Genomic DNA, 20,649 nt, shown 5'->3' with positions numbered 1-20,649 from the left:
CATCCCTTATCTCTAGGTCACCTGAACCTACATCCCTTATCTCTAGGTCACCTGACCCTGACCCTACATCCCTTATCTCTAGGTCACCTGAACCTACATCCCTTATCTCTAGGTCACCTGACCCTGACCCTACATCCCTTATCTCTAGGTCACCTGAACCTACATCCCTTATCTCTAGGTCACCTGACCCTGACCCTACATCCCTTATCTCTAGGTCACCTGAACCTGAACCTACATCCCTTATCTCTAGGTCACCTGACCCTGACCCTACATCCCTTATCTCTAGGTCACCTGAACCTGAACCTACATCCCTTATCTCTAGGTCACCTGACCCTGACCCTACATCCCTTATCTCTAGGTCACCTGAACCTGACCCTACATCCCTTATCTCTAGGTCACCTGAACCTACATCCCTTATCTCTAGGTCAACTGAACCTACATCCCTTATCTCTAGATCACCTGAACCTGACCCTACATCCCTTATCTCTAGGTCACCTGAACCTACATCCCTTATCTCTCGGTCAACTGAACCTACATCCCTTATCTCTAGATCACCTGAACCTACATCCCTTATCTCTAGGTCACCTGAACCTGACCCTACATCCCTTACCTCTAGGTCACCTGAACCTACATCCCTTATCTCTAGGTCACCTGAACCTGACCCTACATCCCTTAACTCTAGGTCACCTGAACCTACATCCCTTATCTCTAGGTCACCTGACCCTACATCCCTTACCTCTAGGTCACCTGAACCTACATCCCTTATCTCTAGGTCACCTGAACCTGACCCTACATCCCTTACCTCTAGGTCACCTGAACCTACATCCCTTATCTCTAGGTCACCTGAACCTGACCCTACATCCCTTAACTCTAGGTCACCTGAACCTACATCCCTTATCTCTAGGTCAGCTGAACCTACATCCCTTATCTCTTGGTCACCTGAACCTACATCCCTTATCTCTAGGTCACCTGAACCTGACCCTACATCCCTTATCTCTAGGTCACCTGAACCTACATCCCTTATCTCTAGGTCACCTGAACCTGACCCTACATCCCTTACCTCTAGGTCACCTGAACCTACATCCCTTATCTCTAGGTCACCTGAACCTGACCCTACATCCCTTACCTCTAGGTCACCTGAACCTACATCCCTTATCTCTAGGTCACCTGAACCTGACCCTACATCCCTTATCTCTAGGTCACCTGAACCTACATCCCTTATCTCTAGGTCACCTGAACCTGACCCTACATCCCTTATCTCTAGGTCACCTGAACCTACATCCCTTATCTCTAGGTCACCTGAACCTGACCCTACATCCCTTACCTCTAGGTCACCTGAACCTGACCCTACATCCCTTACCTCTAGGTCACCTGAACCTGACCCTACATCCCTTATCTCTAGGTCACCTGAACCTGACCCTACATCCCTTATCTCTAGGTCACCTGAACCTGACCCTACATCCCTTATCTCTAGGTCACCTGAACCTACATCCCTTATCTCTAGGTCACCTGAACCTGACCCTACATCCCTTACCTCTAGGTCACCTGAACCTGACCCTACATCCCTTACCTCTAGGTCACCTGAACATACATCCCTTACCTCTAGGTCACCTGAACCTACATCCCTTACCTCTAGGTCACCTGAACCTACATCCCTTATCTCTAGGTCACCTGAACCTGACCCTACATCCCTTATCTCTAGGTCACCTGAACCTACATCCTTTATCTCTAGGTCACCTGACCCTGACCCTACATCCCTTATCTCTAGGTCACCTGAACCTACATCCCTTATCTCTAGGTCACCTGACCCTGACCCTACATCCCTTATCTCTAGGTCACCTGAACCTACATCCCTTATCTCTAGGTCACCTGAACCTACATCCCTTATCTCTAGGTCACCTGACCCTGACCCTACATCCCTTATCTCTAGGTCACCTGAACCTGAACCTACATCCCTTATCTCTAGGTCACCTGACCCTGACCCTACATCCCTTATCTCTAGGTCACCTGAACCTGAACCTACATCCCTTATCTCTAGGTCACCTGACCCTGACCCTACATCCCTTATCTCTAGGTCACCTGAACCTGACCCTACATCCCTTATCTCTAGGTCACCTGAACCTACATCCCTTATCTCTAGGTCAACTGAACCTACATCCCTTATCTCTAGATCACCTGAACCTGACCCTACATCCCTTATCTCTAGGTCACCTGAACCTACATCCCTTATCTCTCGGTCAACTGAACCTACATCCCTTATCTCTAGATCACCTGAACCTACATCCCTTATCTCTAGGTCACCTGAACCTGACCCTACATCCCTTACCTCTAGGTCACCTGAACCTACATCCCTTATCTCTAGGTCACCTGAACCTGACCCTACATCCCTTAACTCTAGGTCACCTGACCCTACATCCCTTACCTCTAGGTCACCTGAACCTACATCCCTTATCTCTAGGTCACCTGAACCTGACCCTACATCCCTTACCTCTAGGTCACCTGAACCTACATCCCTTATCTCTAGGTCACCTGAACCTGACCCTACATCCCTTAACTCTAGGTCACCTGAACTTACATCCCTTATCTCTAGGTCAGCTGAACCTACATCCCTTATCTCTTGGTCACCTGAACCTACATCCCTTATCTCTAGGTCACCTGAACCTGACCCTACATCCCTTATCTCTAGGTCACCTGAACCTACATCCCTTATCTCTAGGTCACCTGAACCTGACCCTACATCCCTTACCTCTAGGTCACCTGAACCTACATCCCTTATCTCTAGGTCACCTGAACCTGACCCTACATCCCTTACCTCTAGGTCACCTGAACCTACATCCCTTATCTCTAGGTCACCTGAACCTGACCCTACATCCCTTACCTCTAGGTCACCTGAACCTACATCCCTTATCTCTAGGTCACCTGAACCTGACCCTACATCCCTTAACTCTAGGTCACCTGAACCTACATCCCTTATCTCTAGGTCACCTGACCGACCCTACATCCCTTACCTCTAGGTCACCTGAACCTACATCCCTTATCTCTAGGTCACCTGAACCTGACCCTACATCCCTTACCTCTAGGTCACCTGAACCTACATCCCTTATCTCTAGGTCACCTGAACCTGACCCTACATCCCTTAACTCTAGGTCACCTGAACCTACATCCCTTATCTCTAGGTCAGCTGAACCTACATCCCTTATCTCTTGGTCACCTGAACCTACATCCCTTATCTCTAGGTCACCTGAACCTGACCCTACATCCCTTATCTCTAGGTCACCTGAACCTACATCCCTTATCTCTAGGTCACCTGAACCTGACCCTACATCCCTTACCTCTAGGTCACCTGAACCTACATCCCTTATCTCTAGGTCACCTGAACCTGACCCTACATCCCTTACCTCTAGGTCACCTGAACCTGACCCTACATCCCTTACCTCTAGGTCACCTGAACCTGACCCTACATCCCTTATCTCTAGGTCACCTGAACCTGACCCTACATCCCTTATCTCTAGGTCACCTGAACCTGACCCTACATCCCTTATCTCTAGGTCACCTGAACCTACATCCCTTATCTCTAGGTCACCTGAACCTGACCCTACATCCCTTACCTCTAGGTCACCTGAACCTGACCCTACATCCCTTACCTCTAGGTCACCTGAACCTACATCCCTTACCTCTAGGTCACCTGAACCTACATCCCTTACCTCTAGGTCACCTGAACCTACATCCTTTATCTCTAGGTCACCTGACCCTGACCCTACATCCCTTATCTCTAGGTCACCTGAACCTACATCCCTTATCTCTAGGTCACCTGACCCTGACCCTACATCCCTTATCTCTAGGTCACCTGAACCTACATCCCTTATCTCTAGGTCACCTGAACCTACATCCCTTATCTCTAGGTCACCTGACCCTGACCCTACATCCCTTATCTCTAGGTCACCTGACCCTGACCCTACATCCCTTATCTCTAGGTCACCTGAACCTGAACCTACATCCCTTATCTCTAGGTCACCTGACCCTGACCCTACATCCCTTATCTCTAGGTCACCTGAACCTGACCCTACATCCCTTATCTCTAGGTCACCTGAACCTACATCCCTTATCTCTAGGTCAACTGAACCTACATCCCTTATCTCTAGATCACCTGAACCTGACCCTACATCCCTTATCTCTAGGTCACCTGAACCTACATCCCTTATCTCTCGGTCAACTGAACCTACATCCCTTATCTCTAGATCACCTGAACCTACATCCCTTATCTCTAGGTCACCTGAACCTGACCCTACATCCCTTACCTCTAGGTCACCTGAACCTACATCCCTTATCTCTAGGTCACCTGAACCTGACCCTACATCCCTTAACTCTAGGTCACCTGAACCTACATCCCTTATCTCTAGGTCACCTGACCCTACATCCCTTACCTCTAGGTCACCTGAACCTACATCCCTTATCTCTAGGTCACCTGAACCTGACCCTACATCCCTTACCTCTAGGTCACCTGACCCTACATCCCTTACCTCTAGGTCACCTGAACCTACATCCCTTACCTCTAGGTCACCTGAACCTACATCCCTTACCTCTAGGTCACCTGAACCTACATCCCTTATCTCTAGGTCACCTGAACCTGACCCTACATCCCTTACCTCTAGGTCAGCTGAACCTGACCCTACATCCCTTACCTCTAGGTCACCTGAACCTACATCCCTTACCTCTAGGTCACCTGAACCTACATCCCTTATCTCTAGGTCACCTGAACCTGACCCTGCATCCCTTATCTTATCTTATATCTGCTCACATTGTATATAGACTTATTTTTCTACTGTATTATTGATTGTATGTTTGTTTTACTCCATGTGTATCTCTGTGTTGTTATATGTGTCGAACTGCTTTGCTTTATCTTGGCCAGGTCGCAATTGTAAATGAGAACTTGTTCTCAACCTGCCTACCTGGTTAAATAAAGGTGAAATAAAATAAATAAATAAAATCTCTAGGTCACCTGACCCTGACTCTGCCTCTCCTATCTGTAGGTCACCTGAAGAGTGTGCAGAGTGAGTATGTGTCTTGGCTGGAAGGGGTGCGTCTGGTCCGCAGGACGTGGCATCTGGGCGTGGCAAGTCGTCGCCCTCTGGGTGCAGCCAGAGCTGTGGGGGGGGGCCACTGGTCTTCATGGACTCACACAGCGGGTGCCACAGTGGCTGACTGGAGCCACTACTGGAGAGAGTGGCACAGGACAGGTATCCACACATCAGGACCGCACGCACACAAACATCTCTATCCCTTATGTCTCTGTGTATTATATCGGGTCCTGAATTGCCTCCGGACCTACAGTACGTAGCTGGTGTGCAACCGGGCTGAGCTTTGTCCAGCAGGGTAGCAGCCATTAAGACTAGTTGATTAAACAGAGTCCTTATCCTACTGCCTGGCACTACTCCACCTCTCTCTCCCTCTATCTCTCTCTCTCCCCCTCTCCCCCCCCTCTCTCTCCCCCTCTTTCTGTCTCCCACCTCTCTCTCTCCCCTCTATCTCTCTCTCTCCCCCTCTCTTCTACCCCTCTCTTTCCCCCCCTCTCTATCTCGCTCTTCAGACCCTTTATTTCCTACTGTCTCCATCCCCCTGCTCCTCTTCTATTATCTTTGATGAAATGATTATGGTTATGAAATGGTTACTTGCAGATAACTACATCCAGCCAGTCAGAAATCAGCAGCAAAATGGCTGAACTGATTTTTGGTTGCTATGATACAAGTCCCCCCAGATAAACATATTATAGAATTTTTTTATATTTTAGTCATTTAGCAGACACTTATCCAGAGCGGCTTACAATTAGTGCATTCACCTTAAAATAGCTAGGCGAGACAGCAACACATTACAATCGTATCAAATACATTTCCCCTCCATTTGTCAAGGTTGCGCTTGATGTAGAGGGCCGACATCCAAGCTGAGATGTCTGCCAGGCATGCAGAGACATTTTGACATGATAGAAAAAGTCATGGAGTCTGAGTGGACTCAATGGAGACTCTATGTGTGTATGTATGTATGTATGTATGTATGTATGTATGTATGTATGTATGTATGTATGTGTGTGTGTGTGTGTGTGTGTGTGTGTGTGTGTGTGTGTCTGTCTGTCTGTCTGTCTGTCTGTAAATCTATCAACTGTCTGTCTGTCAACTCTGTGTCTGTCTCTAAATCTATCAACTGTCTGTCTCCGTGTCTGCCAACTGTCTGTCTCCATATTTACCACCTGTCTGTGTCTGTCAACTGTCTGTGTCTGTAAACAGTCTCTGTCTGTCTCTGTGTCTGCCAACTTTCTGTGTCTGTCTCTAAGTCTGTCAACCGTCTCTGTCTGTCTCCGTGTCTGTCAACTGTCTCTGTGTCTGTCAACTGTCTGTCTCTGTGTCTGCCAACTGTCTGTCTATGTGTCTGCCAACTGTCTGTCTCCCAGTCTGTCAACTGTCTGTCTCTGTGTCTGTCAACTGTCTGTCTCTGCTGTATGTCTGCCAACTGTCTGTCTATGTGTCTGTCAACTGTCTGTCTCTGTGTCTGCCAACTGTCTGTCTATGTGTCTGCCAACTGTCTGTCTCTGTGTCTGTCAACTGTCTGTCTCTGCTGTATGTCTGTCAACTGTCTATCTGTCTGTGTGTCTCTGTCCAGGGGTAGTTGTGTGGGGGATTCCATTGAGGTGGTCCCCTGTCCTACCCCCTTCCCTGACCAGGACATCCTCCAGAGGAACAACATCCGCATCGCTGACAGCTGGCTGGAAGATCTACTATCAGAGAGATCACTTCATCAGACAGGTAGGGTGTGTGTGTGTGCATGCGTTTATATCAGTGCAGGCTGCTGAGGGGAGGATGGCTCATAATAATGGCTGGAACGGAGTAAATGGAGTGGCATTAAAAACATGGAAGCCATGTGTTTGATATATTTGATACCATTCCACTCCAGCCATTACCAAGAGCCCATCTTCCCCAATTAAGGTGCCACCAACCTCCTTTGGTTTGTATCCATAGGTGTGTTTGTGTGTGTGTGTGAGCGTGAGAGAAAGCGAGAGCATGAAAGAGAGAGAGATTGTCATTGATCTCAAATGATTTTGTGTGTGTCCTCTTCTCTGTGTAGTCTGAGAGTCCTAACATTGGAGAGCTAGTAAGACTGAAGAAGAGACCGGGCTGCAGAAACTTCCACTGGTTCCTGACTGACGTCTACCCAGACCTCTATATACCACAGGACAGACCTTCGCTCTCAGGGGAGGTAGGAGTCTCGTCTACCCAGACCTCTATATACCACAGGACAGACCTTCGCTCTCAGGGGAGGTAGGAGTCTCGTCTACCCAGACCTCTATATACCACAGGACAGACCTTCGCTCTCAGGGGAGGTAGGAGTCTCGTCTCAGACTTTCCACAGGACAGACCTTCGCTCTCGGGGGGAGGTAGGAGTCTCGTCTACCCAGACCTCTATATACCACAGGACAGACCTTCGCTCTCAGGGGAGGTAGGAGTCTCGTCTACCCTCAATATACCACAGGACAGACCTTCGCTCTCAGGGGAGGTAGGAGTCTCTCTCACACACACACACGAACACACACACACACACACTTTGAATAGCCTTATCTGTATTTTTATATTATTAATATACTGTTTTCATGTATCCTGTAACATATTATGCCTGTATTTTTTAAGCTGTACAATGTTGGCACTGGCTATTGTGTAGATTACCCTGGAGGATGGGGTCCATAGCACTCTGCAACAGCAACGGGTACCAGGTAACCATGAGGATGATGACAGTGATGATGATAATGGTGGCGATGATGATAATGGTGGTGATGACGATAATGGTGGTGATGATGACAATGGTGGTGATGATGATAATGGCGGTGATGACGATGATAATGGTGGTGATGACGATGATAATGGTGGTTATGATGCTAATGGTGGTGATGATGATGGTGATGATTATGATATTTGAGACTGTGAGAGCAGATTGTAAATTCCTAAATCAAAACGTCATGATGATGCTGGTATAGTGATAAAGACTAGAGTTTTACTTCCCTGTCTGTTCTCTCTCCACCACTGTGAGCTGAACTCCGTGGTCGAGGTGCTTTGGGGGCCAGGGGGAGAAGGTGGTACTAACACCCTGTCCCGCCCATCAGCTGCCACACAGCAAACCACAGTGGAGGGTCATCAAGGTCAGTGACAGGGCAAAGGTTATGAAGTGACATCAATGTCCACAACTGCAAACTTCAACAAAATAAATCATTTATATTTGTATGAAATGTTACTTATTTACAGTGTCTTCAGAAATTATTCATACTCCTTCACTTATTCCAGCCTGAATTCAAAATTGATTATATTATATTATTATATATTATATTATATATGATTATATTATTTTTCTTACCCATCTACACACAATACTCCATAATTACAAAGTGAAAACATGTTTTTAGAATAAGTATTCACACCCCTGAGTCAATACATGTTAAAATCACCTTTGGCAGCGATTCCGGCTGTGAGTCTTTCTGGGTGAGTCTCTAAGAGCTGTGAGTCTTTCTGGGTGAGTCTCTAAGAGCTGTGAGTCTTTCTGGGTGAGTCTCTAAGAGCTGTGAGTCTTTCTGGGTGAGTCTCTAAGAGCTGTGAGTCTTTCTGGGTGAGTCTCTAAGAACTGTGAGTCTTTCTGGGTGAGTCTCTAAGAGCTGTGAGTCTTTCTGCGTGAGTCTCTAAGAGCTGTGAGTCTTTCTGGGTGAGTCTCTAAGAGCTGTGAGTCTTTCTGGGTGAGTCTCTAAGAACTGTGAGTCTTTCTGGGTGAGTCTCTAAGAGCTGTGAGTCTTTCTGCGTGAGTCTCTAAGAGTTTTCCACACCTGGATTGTACAATCTTTTACCATTAATCTTTTTATTTGCTCTGGTTGTTGATCATTGCTAGACAGCATTTTCAGGTCACCATAGATTTTCAAGCTGATTTAAGTCACAACTGTAACTAGTTCACTCAGGAACATTCGATGTCTTCTTGGCAAGCAACTCCAGTGTATATCTGGCCTGGTGTTTTAGGTGGTACTCAGTGATGTGTTGTGTTGGATTTGCCTCAAACATAAAGCTTTGTATTCAGGACATAAAGTTAATTTCTTTGCCCACATTATTTGTAGTTTTACTTCAGTGCCTTATTGCAAACAGGATGCATGTTTTGGAATATTTTTACTATGTACAGGCTTCCTTCTTCTCACTCTGTCATTTAGGTTAGTATTGTGGAGTAACTACAATGTTGTTGATCCATCCTCAGTTTTCTCCTATCACAGCCATTAAACTCTGTAACTGTTTTAAAGCGCTTTGGCTTCATGGTGAAATCTCTGAGCGGTTTCCTTCCTCTCCGGCAACTGATACACTATGCTCAAAGAGATATTCAATGTCGTCATTTATTTTTTTAATCTACTTTTATCTAATAGGTGCCCTGCTTTGCGAGGCATTGGAAAACCTCCCTGGTCTTTGTGGTTGACTCTGTGTTTGAAATGCACTGCTCCTTTGAGGGTTGTTACAGATAACTGTATGTGTGGGGTAGAGATGAGGTAGTCATAAACAAATAATGGTGAACATTATTATTGCACACAGTGAGTCCATGAAATGTATTATGTGATTTCTTATTTAACTAGGCAAGTCAGTTAAGAACAAATTATTTACAATGACGGCCTAGGAACAGTGGGTTAACTGCCTTGTTCAGGGGCAGAACGACAGATTTATACCTTGTCAGCTCGGGGATTCAATCCAGTAACCTTTTGGTTACTGGCCCAACGCTCTAACCATTAGGCTACCTGCCGCCCCCAACAAAGGGGTTGAATACTTATGGACTCAAGACAGTTCAGCTTTTCATTTATTTGTAAAGATTTCCCCAAAAAATAATTCCACTTTGACATTACGGGGTATTGTGTGTAAGCCAGTGACACACAATCTCCATGTAATCCATTTAAAATTCAGGCTGTAACACAAAATTTGGAAAAAGTCAAGGGGTGTGAATCAGTGGAGGCTGCTGAGGGGAGGACAGCTCATAATAATGTCTGGGATGGAGCTAATGGAACGGCATCGAACACATGGAAGCCATGTGTTTGATACTATTCCACTCCAGCCATTACCACGAGCCCGCCTCCCCAATTAAGGTGCCACCAACCTCCTGTGGTCTGAATACTTTTTGTGTGGTTACTTGACATGATACAGACACAATTAATTATTTAGATTTTTCTTCAGCTGAGTGGCCAGATGGTTCACCTGCAGACCCAGAGATGTCTAGAAGCTGTGAAGGAGAAGGGGGGTGAGAAAGAGAAGGACACGGAAGGTCACCAGAGATGGGCCAACGCTACCCATGTGGCATCAGCATCTTGCCTCCGTCGATACCCGTGTTTCTGTTAAGGATATAATGCAAGTGCTATGGTGTGGAAATAATTTAACCATACATTACAAAGGAAATTAACTATGATTTTGTACAATGCCGCAAATAAAGGAATATTATATTTTATGAAATTGCCAGATTTTGTTGGCAAATAGCCTATAATGTAGGCTTAATGATTCATCCTTTTATTTGTTTTTATTGAAAACAAACACAAAACAGGCAGGTACAATGCACAAGTTACAATTACATCATCTTTGAATCAGTCAATTTCCAATTATGAATCCCATTTCTCCCAGCATTCCTGGCCTCTCTCATTCTGTGTTCTAAAGGTCATAGTAATGAAGCCTATGTGATATGGTGTGCTGTGTTGTGTCCTGCCGTCTTAAAAGAGGAGTCGTGCTGAGGGTCTGACCTTTATTCACACATCTGGTTCACAAGGCAAGAGGAAAGGGGACATCAGGGCTGGACGTCATACAGGCTATACAGCGCATTCAGAAGTATTCAGACCCCTTCCCTTTTTTTCACATTTGATTACATTGTATCTATTTTACAATAAGGCTGTAATTTAAAAAAAAACATCCCTCATCAATCTGCACACAATACCCCATATTGACAAAGCAAAACAGGTTTTATACGCAACAGAAATACCTTTTTTTACATAACTATTCAGACCCTTTGCTATGAGACTCGAAATTGAGCTCAGGTGCATCCTGTTTCCAGTGATCATCCTTGAGATGTTTCTACAACTTGATTGGAGTCCACCTGTGGTAAATTCAATTGATGGAACATGATTTGGAAAGGCACACACCAGTCTATATAAGGTCCCACAGTTGACAGTGCATGTCAGAGCAAAAAACAAGCCATGAGGTCGAAGGAATTGTCCGTAGAGCTCTGAGACAGGATTGTGTCGACGAACAGATCTGGGGAAGGGTACCAAAAAAATGTCTGTATCATTGAAGATCCCCAAGAACACAGAGGCCTCCATTATTCTTAAACGGAAGAAGTTTGGAACCAACAAGACTCTTCCTAGAGCTGGCCGCCCGGCCAAACTGAGCAATCGGGGGAGAAGGGCCTTGGTCAGGGAGGTGGCGAAGAACCTGATGGTCACTCTGACAGAGCCCGAGAGTTCCTCTGTGGAGATGGGAGAACCTTCCAGAAGGACAACCATCTCTGCAGCACTCCACCAATCAGGGCTTTATGGTAAAGTGGTCAGACGGATGCCACTCATCAGTAAAAGGCACATGACAGCCCACTTGGAGTTTGCCAAAAGGCACCTTAAGGACCCTGACCATGAGAAACAAGATTATTTGGTCTGATGAAACCAAGATTGAACTCTTTGGCCTGAATGCCAAGCATCACGTCTGGAGGAAACCTGGGACCATCCCTACGGTGAAGCATGGTGGCAGCATCATGCTGTGGGGATGTTTTTCAGAGGCACATACTGGGAGACTATGTACAAAGAGATCCTTGATGAAAACCTGCTCCAAAGTGCTCAGGACCTCAGAACTGGGGCGAAGGTTCACCTTCCAACAGAACAACGACCCTAAGCACACAGCCAAGACAACACAGGAGTGGCTTCAGGACAAGTCTCTGAATGTCCTTGAGTGGCCCAGCCAAAGCTTGGACATGAACCGGATTGAACATCTCTGGAGAGACCTGAAAATAGCTGTGCAGCGACGCTCTCCATCCAACCTGACTGAGCTTGAGAAGATCTGCAGAGAAGAACGGGAGAAACTGCCCAAATACAGGTGTGCCAAGCTTGTAGCATCATACCCAAGAAGACTTGATGCTGTAATTCAACAAAGTACGGAGTAAAGGGTCTGAATACTTATGTAAATATGTAATTTTTGTTTTTGCAAAAATTATATATTTTTTGCTTTGCCATTATGGGATATTGTGTGTAGATTGAGGGGGGAAATGATTTAATCAATTTTAGAATAAGGCTGTAATGTAACAAAATGTGGAAAAAGTCAAGGGGTCTGAATACTTTCCGAATGCACTGTATTTGCTATGCCTCCCCTTGTTCAGATGGAAACAGTTCCAATTAGTGTATTTCTTTAACAATGCCTAACCATTGGGTCACATTGGGGGGAGGATAACTGAATGAATAATTTTGTATTAGTGTACACAATCAAGATTTGAGCCATACAATTCAGACCATTCAGACGGCAGACTGATCAATTCGCTGACTGATAACTTTTGTTTCTCTTTCTTAGGCTTTGTCACCATGAGTCAGCATACAGTAATATTATTTGAAATGAAATGAAAATGACAAAAGTACTAAAAAGGGTGTTCATTAACAAAACAATGTAACTATGATCTACTATACTGAAGCAAAATATAAAACGCAACAATTTCTAAGATTTACTGAGTTAGAGTTCATATAAAGGAAATCAGTAAATTAAAATAAATTCATTAGGCCCTAATCGATGGATTTCACATGACTGGGAATACAGATATGCATATGTTGGTCACAGATACCTTAAACAAAAAAGTATGGGTGTGGATCATAAAACAAGTCCGTATCTGGTGTGACCACTATTTGCCTCATGCAGAGTGACATCTCCTTCACATAGAGTTGATCAGGCTGTTGATTGTGGCCTGTGTAATGTTGTCCCACTCCTCTTCAATGGCTGTGCGATGTTGCTGGGTATTGGTGGGAACTGAAACACGCCGTCATACACGTTGATCCAGAGCATCCCAAACATGCTCAATGGGTGACATGTCTGGTGAGTATGAAGGCCATGGAAGAACTGGGACATTTTCAGCTTCCAGGAATTGTGTACAGATCTTTGCGACATGGGGCCGTACATTATCATTCTGAAACACGAGGTGATGGCGGTGGATGAATGGCAGGACAATGGGCCTCAGGATCAAGTCACAATATCTCTGTGCATTCAAATTGCCAACGATAAAATGCAATTGTGTTGGTTGTCCATAGCTTATGCCTACCCATACCGTAACCCCACCACCACTGGGCATTTTGTTCACAACATTGACATCAGCAAACAAGCTTGCCCACACAATGCCATACACATGGTCTGCGGTTGTGAGGCTGGTAGGATGTACTGTCAAATTCTCTAAAACGACTTGAGGTGGCTTATGGTAGAGAAACTAACATAGCATTTTTCTGGCAACAGCTCTGGTGGACATTCCTGCAGTCAGCAAGTCAATTGCACGCTCCCTTAAAACTAGAGACATCTCTAGCATTGTGTGTCGTGACAAAACTGCATATTTTTGAGGGGCCTTTTGTCCCCAGCACAAGGTGCACCTGTGTAATGGTCATGCTGTTTAATTAGCTTTTTGATATGCCACACCTGTCAGGTGGATAGATTATCCTGGCAAAGAAAAAATGCTCACTAACAGGGATATAAACAAATTTGGCACAACATTTGTGAGCAATAAGCCTTTTGTACATATGGAACATTTCTGGGATCTTTTATTTCAGCCCATGAAACATGGGACCAACCCTGTACATGTTGCGTTTATATTTTTGCTCAGTATAATAATGTTTCAATGTATTCCATGACTATGTAACGCTATTGTTTCACTGTGGTGGATTAATCTAAAAGTGATTCCTATGAATACAATGAATTTCATAATAAAAAGGTGTCATAAAAAATGCCAACCATGATCATTTACGACATCTAGGCAGGTGTTTGGAGAGGTGTGCTTTCCGAGTGAAGCTGAAAAGGCAGTGGGGGCAGGGATACGGTCTCTCCCCTGTGTGGGTCTTCATGTGGACTTTGACGTGACTCCGTTCATAAAAGCTCTTCCCACATTCTTGGCAGGAGTATGGCTTTATATCACGGTGAGTGTGGGTCCTCATGTGACTTGTCAGAGAACCAGAACGGTTAAACCGGCTGGGGCATTCAGGGCATTCAAATGGCTTCTCCCCAGTGTGTAGGAGCTTGTGCTTGGACAGATCCCCAGACTGAGTGAAGCTTTTACTGCACTCGGTACAGGTGTATGGTTTCTCACCCGTGTGAGTCAGATGATGGTTCTTCAGGTGTGAGAGTCGAAAAAACTTCTTGTCGCACACTGTGCAGTGGTAGGGCCTCTCCCCGGTATGTGAGCGCATGTGTAACTTCAACAACCCCAGCCTCAAGAACGCCCGCCCACAAACCCCACAGTGGTAGTTCTTCTCGTTGCTGTGGATCTTCAGGTGTGTTTTCAGATAAGCTTTGTCAGCAAAGTCTTTACCACAAACGGTGCATTTGAAAGGTCTCTCCCCCGAGTGTGTTCGCAGGTGAAGCTTCAGATGGGCCCTGCTTGCATACCTCTTATCGCATTGGGTGCAGGAGAACTTCCGCTCACCAGTGTGAACCGACAGGTGAGTCCAGAGGAGCGACTTCCGTTTGAAAGTCTTCCCGCAGTCCTGGCATTTGAACGGCTTGAGCCCCGAGTGTATTAACGAGTGATAACGGTAACCGCTGTTCTCTGAGAAGCGCTTGCCGCACTCCTTACATTCGTATGGCTTTTCTCCAGTGTGGATGCGCATGTGAGTGTCCAGGCTCGTAGGAGTACTGAGGATCTTCCCACACTCTGAGCAATGGAAGCCGACTTCCAGACAGACCACAGTCTTAGTGTCCTTAGGTTTAGTGCCCTCTGGTTCTTGACACCGGTGTGGCCCTAGTCCCCAGCAATTCTCAAAGCTCTTCCCACAGTCAGCACAACTGATGTGACCATCGGTGCGAAAAACAGCCATTTTGTGCAAATTCTTGCAGTGCTTCAGCAGGGTTCCCAAGTACGGGAATCTACGGGCACACTGCGGGCAGGGGTGGAGTTTCCCCGGAACCCTGGGGGGACGGGCAGGTTTCTGGGGAAGGGCAGAGGGGTGGGCCTGGCGGGTGTGGATGTGTAGCTGTCGTGGGGTATGGAACATGCAGCTACACTGGGGACAGCTGTGTGTGGGGGCGTACACCGTTTTACTCTTTGAGACGTGGCTTTTCAACATGGCCAGGTACTGCTTCTGGTGTTTGGTCTTGATGTGGTTCTCCAGGAAGTAACAGTCAGTGAAGGAGATGGTGCAGTGCGGACAAGGAAAGAACTGCGGAGAAGAGACTGAGGGAGAGGGATAAAGAGGTGATTAGGCCTTGAACTCAGAATAGCCTATGTTCTGTTCAGCTTGAGAAGGAGAGCGTGAAGATGAGGAGGACCGGAGATCAACTTTGATAGCTTGCTACTACTATAATAGATTATTAAAAACAATATGTTTCTTGCCCGTTATGTATTTATCAGAGTTATTGACCTCACAATAAGCCATATTCAAGTAACTTACATTGTGGTGCTGAAACTTGAAGAAGCAGCCGCAGCACAATCGAAAATGGCTCATGGTGCAGAAAGTAGGTACATTTGAGTAGGCATAATTTCAAGGTCTTCATTTTAAATTAGACTTTACTAACAACAATAGGGCTTTGTGTTGGAGCCTATTTCTTCCCATTTAAGAAATGAGGTAGGCCTACAGACAGACTAAATTAGGCTATATAGTCTGCTATATCCATAGATTTTATTGGTCAATTCCTCCACCCAATATCCACTCTTTAAACGGGTATGCCATAGACCTACCTTTAATTAAAGAAAATGAAAAAACGCACAGGCCTACCGTTGTTAGCTTAAGATTTAAGAAAATAAAACAGATCTAATTAAATAAAGTGATACACAGTTGAAGTCGGAAGTTTACATACACTAAGTTGACTGTGCCTTTAAACAGCTTGGAAAATTCCAGAAAATGATGTCATGGCTTTAGAAGCTTCTGATAGGCTAATTGACATCATTTGAGTCAATTGGAGGTGTACCTGTGGATGTATTTCAAGGCCTACCTTCAAACTCAGTGCCTCTTTGCTTGACATCATGGAAAAATCTAAAGAAATCAGCCAAGACCTCAGAAAAAAAATGGTAGACCACCACAAGTCTGGTTCATCCTTGGGAGCAATTTCCAAACGCCTGAAGGTAACACGTTCATATGTACAAACAATAGTACACAAGTATAAACACCATGGGACCACACAGCCGTCATACCGCTCAGGAAGGAGACGCGTTCTGTCTCCTAGAGATGAACGTACTTTGGTGCAAAAAGTGCAAATCAATCCCTGAACAACAGCAAAGGACCTTGTGAAGATGCTGGAGGAAACAGGTACAAAAGTATCTATATCCACAGTAAAACGAGTCCTATATCGACATAACCTGAAAGGCTGCTCAGCAAGGAAGAAGCCACTGCTCCAAAACCGCCATAAAAAAGGCAGACTACGGTTTGCAACTGCACATGGGGACGAAGATCGTACTTTTTGGAGAAATGTCCCCTGGTCTGATGAAACAAAAATAGAACTGTTTGGCCATAATGACCATCGTTAAGTTTGGAGAAAAATGGGGGAGGCTTGCAAGCCGAAGAACACCATCCCAATCGTGAAGCACGGGGGTGGCAGCATCATGTTATGGGGGTGCTTTGCTGCAGTGGGACTGGTGCACTTCACAAAATAGATGGCATCATGAGGGAGGAAAAGTATGTGGATATATTGAAGCAACATCTCAAGACATCAGTCAGGAAGTTAAAGCGTGGTTGCAAATGGGTCTTCCAAATGGACAATGACCCCAAGCATTCTTCCAAAGTTGTGGCAAAATGGCTTAAGGACAACAAAGTCAAGGTATTGGAGTGGCCATCACAAAGCCCTGACCTCAATCCCGTAGAACGTTTGTGGGCAGAACTGAAAAAGCGTGTGTGAGGAAGGAGGCCTACAAACCTGACTCAGTTACACCAGCTCTGTCAGGAGGAATGGGCCAGAATTCACCCAACTTATTGTGGGAAGCTTGTGGAAGGCTACCTGAAATGTTTGACCCAAATTAAACCATTTTACGGCAATGCTACCAAATACTAATAGAGTGTATGTACACTTCTGACCCACTGGGAATGTGATGAAAGAAATAAAAGCTGAAATGAATCACTCTACTATTATTCTGACATTTCACATTCTTAAAGTAAAGTGGTGATCCTAACTGACCTAAGACAGGGAATTTTTACTAGGATTAAATGTCAGGTATTGTGAAACTGAGTTTAAATCTAATTCTGTCACTATTAAATGATTAAGCTATTCACCTTCTGTACAATAGAAGATGTTTAAACCCAGACAGCTTTTGGGGAAACACTTGTTACCTTCTCTCATTGGGTTAAGCCACGGAAGAAGAGTAGCCAGCAGTTAAAGCTGTAATTTTTCTGCGTCGGTAGACCTACTCTGTCTTGGGTGGAAAGGTAGTCCTAACATTTGAAAGTACCATGGTCAAATTCCTAAAGATGTCTCAGATTTTATTATTTGCAAACAGGGACAGTTTGGTTGCAAACAAGACACACTGATTTGGCATTAGAGAAATATGATAAGATGAACATAGGCCTCGCTCTCCGTCCATTACTATTATCCTGTCATTTGTGTGATATTAAAAAAGATTCTGCTAATATGTACAATTGCATGAAATGTTTATAAAAAGGCAATTTTTTTCTCTGACCTGCAAACACAAAGATAGATTCATGCAATGATTTTACAATAAAGGAGATCTTTCCACCCCAACTCTTGTCCACGGCGAACCCACAACCTTCTGACTCTCAGCCCTGTGTGCTATAAAGATTCCTGCGTGGCCAACTAACGCTTACAGGACGAATAACAGTTTATAAAACTACATATGTAAGGCTCTAGTCTGTCCAAGAAGTGAGGGTAAATGCTAGGCATGTTTTCTGCTACCCGCTTTGTGTTTTAATTTTTTATTTGGGGTATAGAGGAGGGTCACTTGTTTTTTAAAGTGTTCAGGGAGGGTTTAGGTCAAATCTATTTTGCTGAAGGGAGGCCATCCATTTACATTACAGATCTGATTTTCTTCATCTAACCCTTATTGTAAATAATGTTCACTCCCTATGGGGTGGGAGAGGGAACAAACAAAAAAGAGAAATGTCATTTTCCTAATTCAAGAATAAGGAAATAATCCCCGCTGATCTTCAGTAATTCATCACCCATTTTCACTGCAGTATTGTGTGTAGACTGGAGTATGTACATGTCCTACCTTCATTGTTGTCTTCTTCTCTCCTGGCATCCGTCTCCTCCTTCACCAAACGCACTTTAGTTTCTCTCAGAAGAGTCTTAAGCACCACCTTATAGATTACAAAGATGAAGAAACCGCAGTAAGCATAAACCAACAACTACACTGAACAAAAATATAAATGCAACATACAACAATTTCAAAGATTTTACTGAGTTACAGTTCATAGAAGGAAATCAGTCAATTAAAATAAATTAGGCCCTGATCTATGGATTTGGCCTGTGTAAGGTTTTCCCACTCCTCTTCAATGGCTATGCGAAGTTTCTGGATATTGGCGGGAACTGGAATATGCTGTCGTACACGTCGATCCAGAGCATCCTAAACTTGCTCAATGGGTGACATGTCTGGTGAGTATGTATGGCACGACAATGGCCTCAGGATCTCGTCACGGTATCTCTGTGCAATAAAATTGCCTTCGATAAAATGCAATTGTGTTTGTTGTCCGTAGCTTATGCCTACCCATACCATAACCCCACCACGGGGTACTCTGTTCACAATGTTGACATCAGCAAACCGCTCACCCACACGACACCACACATGCTGTCTGCCATCTGCCCGGTACAGTTTAAACCAGGATTCATCTATGAAGAGCACATTTCTCCAGCAGGTCAGTGGCCATCAAAGGTGAGTATTTGCCTACTGAAGTCGGTTACGAAGCCGAACTGCAATCAGATCAAGACCCTGGTGAGGGCTAAAAGCACGCAGATGAGCTTCTCTGAGATAGAATTTCTGCACAAACTGTCAGAAACTTTGGTTGTGCAAACCCACAGTTACATCAGCTGTCCAGGTGGCTGGTCTCAGACGATCCCACAGGTGAAGAACCCGGATGTGCTGGTCCTGGGCTGGTGTGGTTACCACATGCCAAATTCTCTAAAACGACATTGGAGGCAGCTTATGGTAGAGATATTAACATTCAATTCTCTGGCAACCGCGCTGGTGGACAGTCCTGTAGTCAGCATGCCAATTGTGGCATTGTGTTGTGTGTCAAAAACGGCACATTTTAGAGTGGCCTTTTATTGTCCCCAGCATAATGATCATTCTGTTTAATCAGCTTCTTGATATGTCACACCTGTCCGGTTGGGTGGATTAGGAGAAATTCTCACTAACAGGGATGTAAACAAATTTGTGCACAATAAGCTTTTGTGCATATGGAACATTTCTGGGATCTTTTATTTCAGCTCATGAAACATGGGACCAACACTTTACATCATTTGTTTATGAGCTGTCCATTTTCGATTGATTGTGCTGCGGCTGCTGCTTTAGTTTCAGCACAATGGAAGTTACTCAAATCTGGTTTATTGTGAGGTCAATAACTCTGATAAATGGGCAAGAAACATCATTGATTTAATTAAAAACAATATAGTAGTCGCAAACTATCAAAGTTGACCTCCGGTCCTCATCTTCGCACTCTCCTTCTCAAACTGAACAGGACACAGGATACAGGCTAGTCCGCGAGCAAGATAGTTCATCTTTTGGACTAGGCCTAATCAAAAATGATTTGTGGAAGAAGCCTTTGACTCTTGCTGAACTGCCACTGTAGGCCTACACAGCACAGCCATTGGTTAGGCAGATCAGTAAGAGCAGAGCAGGGCTCGGGGTTGGAATTTCCATTGCAGTGTGTAATGCAGCCTAGTTGTATTTACACCATCCCAGCTGCTATCTTAGAAATATAACTTTGCTCTGTGCATCACACTAAATAGCCAATACGCTCACTTGATATTGTGCGCCCAGCTGAGAATCAGAGATGAGGGGCAGCATCAGGCACGTCGATATATAGCATAATAAGCAACTCATTCTAAAACTGAGAAAATTTGAAATTTCATAAATTACATGACCCTCCCCTGGACTAGATTTTCCTCCAGGTAACCATTCTGTAAATGTCGATCCATCCCTAAAAGTCACATGTTGGTGAAAGACTAACTCATCTTACGTTGGACAATTTTGTTAGTATCACCACAGGACTCCTCGATATCTTGTTATACCGGGTCGCTTGGTCGGACGTAGTTTGATGTTGCTTGACGTGCTTTTGCTGCTCCAGCAAAGGACGTTTGGAATGGTCACCAATTTCCTTCCGTTCAAAGTCTCCTGGTTCTTTTTTTATTCGGATGGAGTTGAAAGTAACCCCATTAGTGTTGGACTGTTTAGTCCTCTTGGTTGTGTTGCTTTGCTTTTTCCCAGGTTTGTTATTCATCGTGTGGACTT

At 44.9% G+C, this 20,649-nt stretch overlaps 2 protein-coding genes and 1 long non-coding RNA gene across 3 annotated transcripts; all 3 read right to left on the bottom strand.

The window, feature by feature from the left end:
• Window positions 1–200: 200 nt before the first annotated feature.
• Window positions 201–2,983, bottom strand: LOC123726846 (uncharacterized). The gene is made up of 3 exons (XR_006758998.1): window positions 2,404–2,983; window positions 1,846–2,373; window positions 201–1,521 (listed from the first exon to the last, which is right to left on the bottom strand). It is a non-coding gene; the product is annotated as an uncharacterized lncRNA (long non-coding RNA).
• LOC123726598 (putative per-hexamer repeat protein 5) lies at window positions 2,982–5,249 on the bottom strand. Its single transcript, XM_045693709.1, has 5 exons — window positions 5,000–5,249; window positions 4,587–4,783; window positions 4,274–4,496; window positions 3,992–4,015; window positions 2,982–3,721 (listed from the first exon to the last, which is right to left on the bottom strand). Exons 1-5 carry the CDS (start codon window positions 5,247–5,249, stop codon window positions 2,982–2,984), a joined length of 1,434 nt encoding a protein of 477 aa, XP_045549665.1.
• Window positions 5,250–12,206: 6,957 nt separating this feature from the next.
• Window positions 12,207–20,643, bottom strand: LOC106570534 (gastrula zinc finger protein XlCGF57.1-like). Its single transcript, XM_014142967.2, has 3 exons — window positions 20,378–20,643; window positions 18,412–18,499; window positions 12,207–15,429 (listed from the first exon to the last, which is right to left on the bottom strand). The coding sequence occupies exons 1-3, from the start codon at window positions 20,636–20,638 to the stop codon at window positions 14,000–14,002; spliced, it is 1,779 nt and encodes a 592-aa protein (XP_013998442.1). The 5' UTR covers window positions 20,639–20,643; the 3' UTR covers window positions 12,207–13,999.
• Window positions 20,644–20,649: the final 6 nt, after the last annotated feature.

This window comes from Salmo salar, chromosome ssa14, assembly GCF_905237065.1.
Source record: "Salmo salar chromosome ssa14, Ssal_v3.1, whole genome shotgun sequence".
In the NCBI taxonomy this organism is placed as follows: domain Eukaryota; kingdom Metazoa; phylum Chordata; class Actinopteri; order Salmoniformes; family Salmonidae; genus Salmo; species Salmo salar.
The sequence above is the reverse complement of the archived record's forward strand: the minus strand, read 5'-3'. Positions and strand labels throughout refer to the sequence as shown.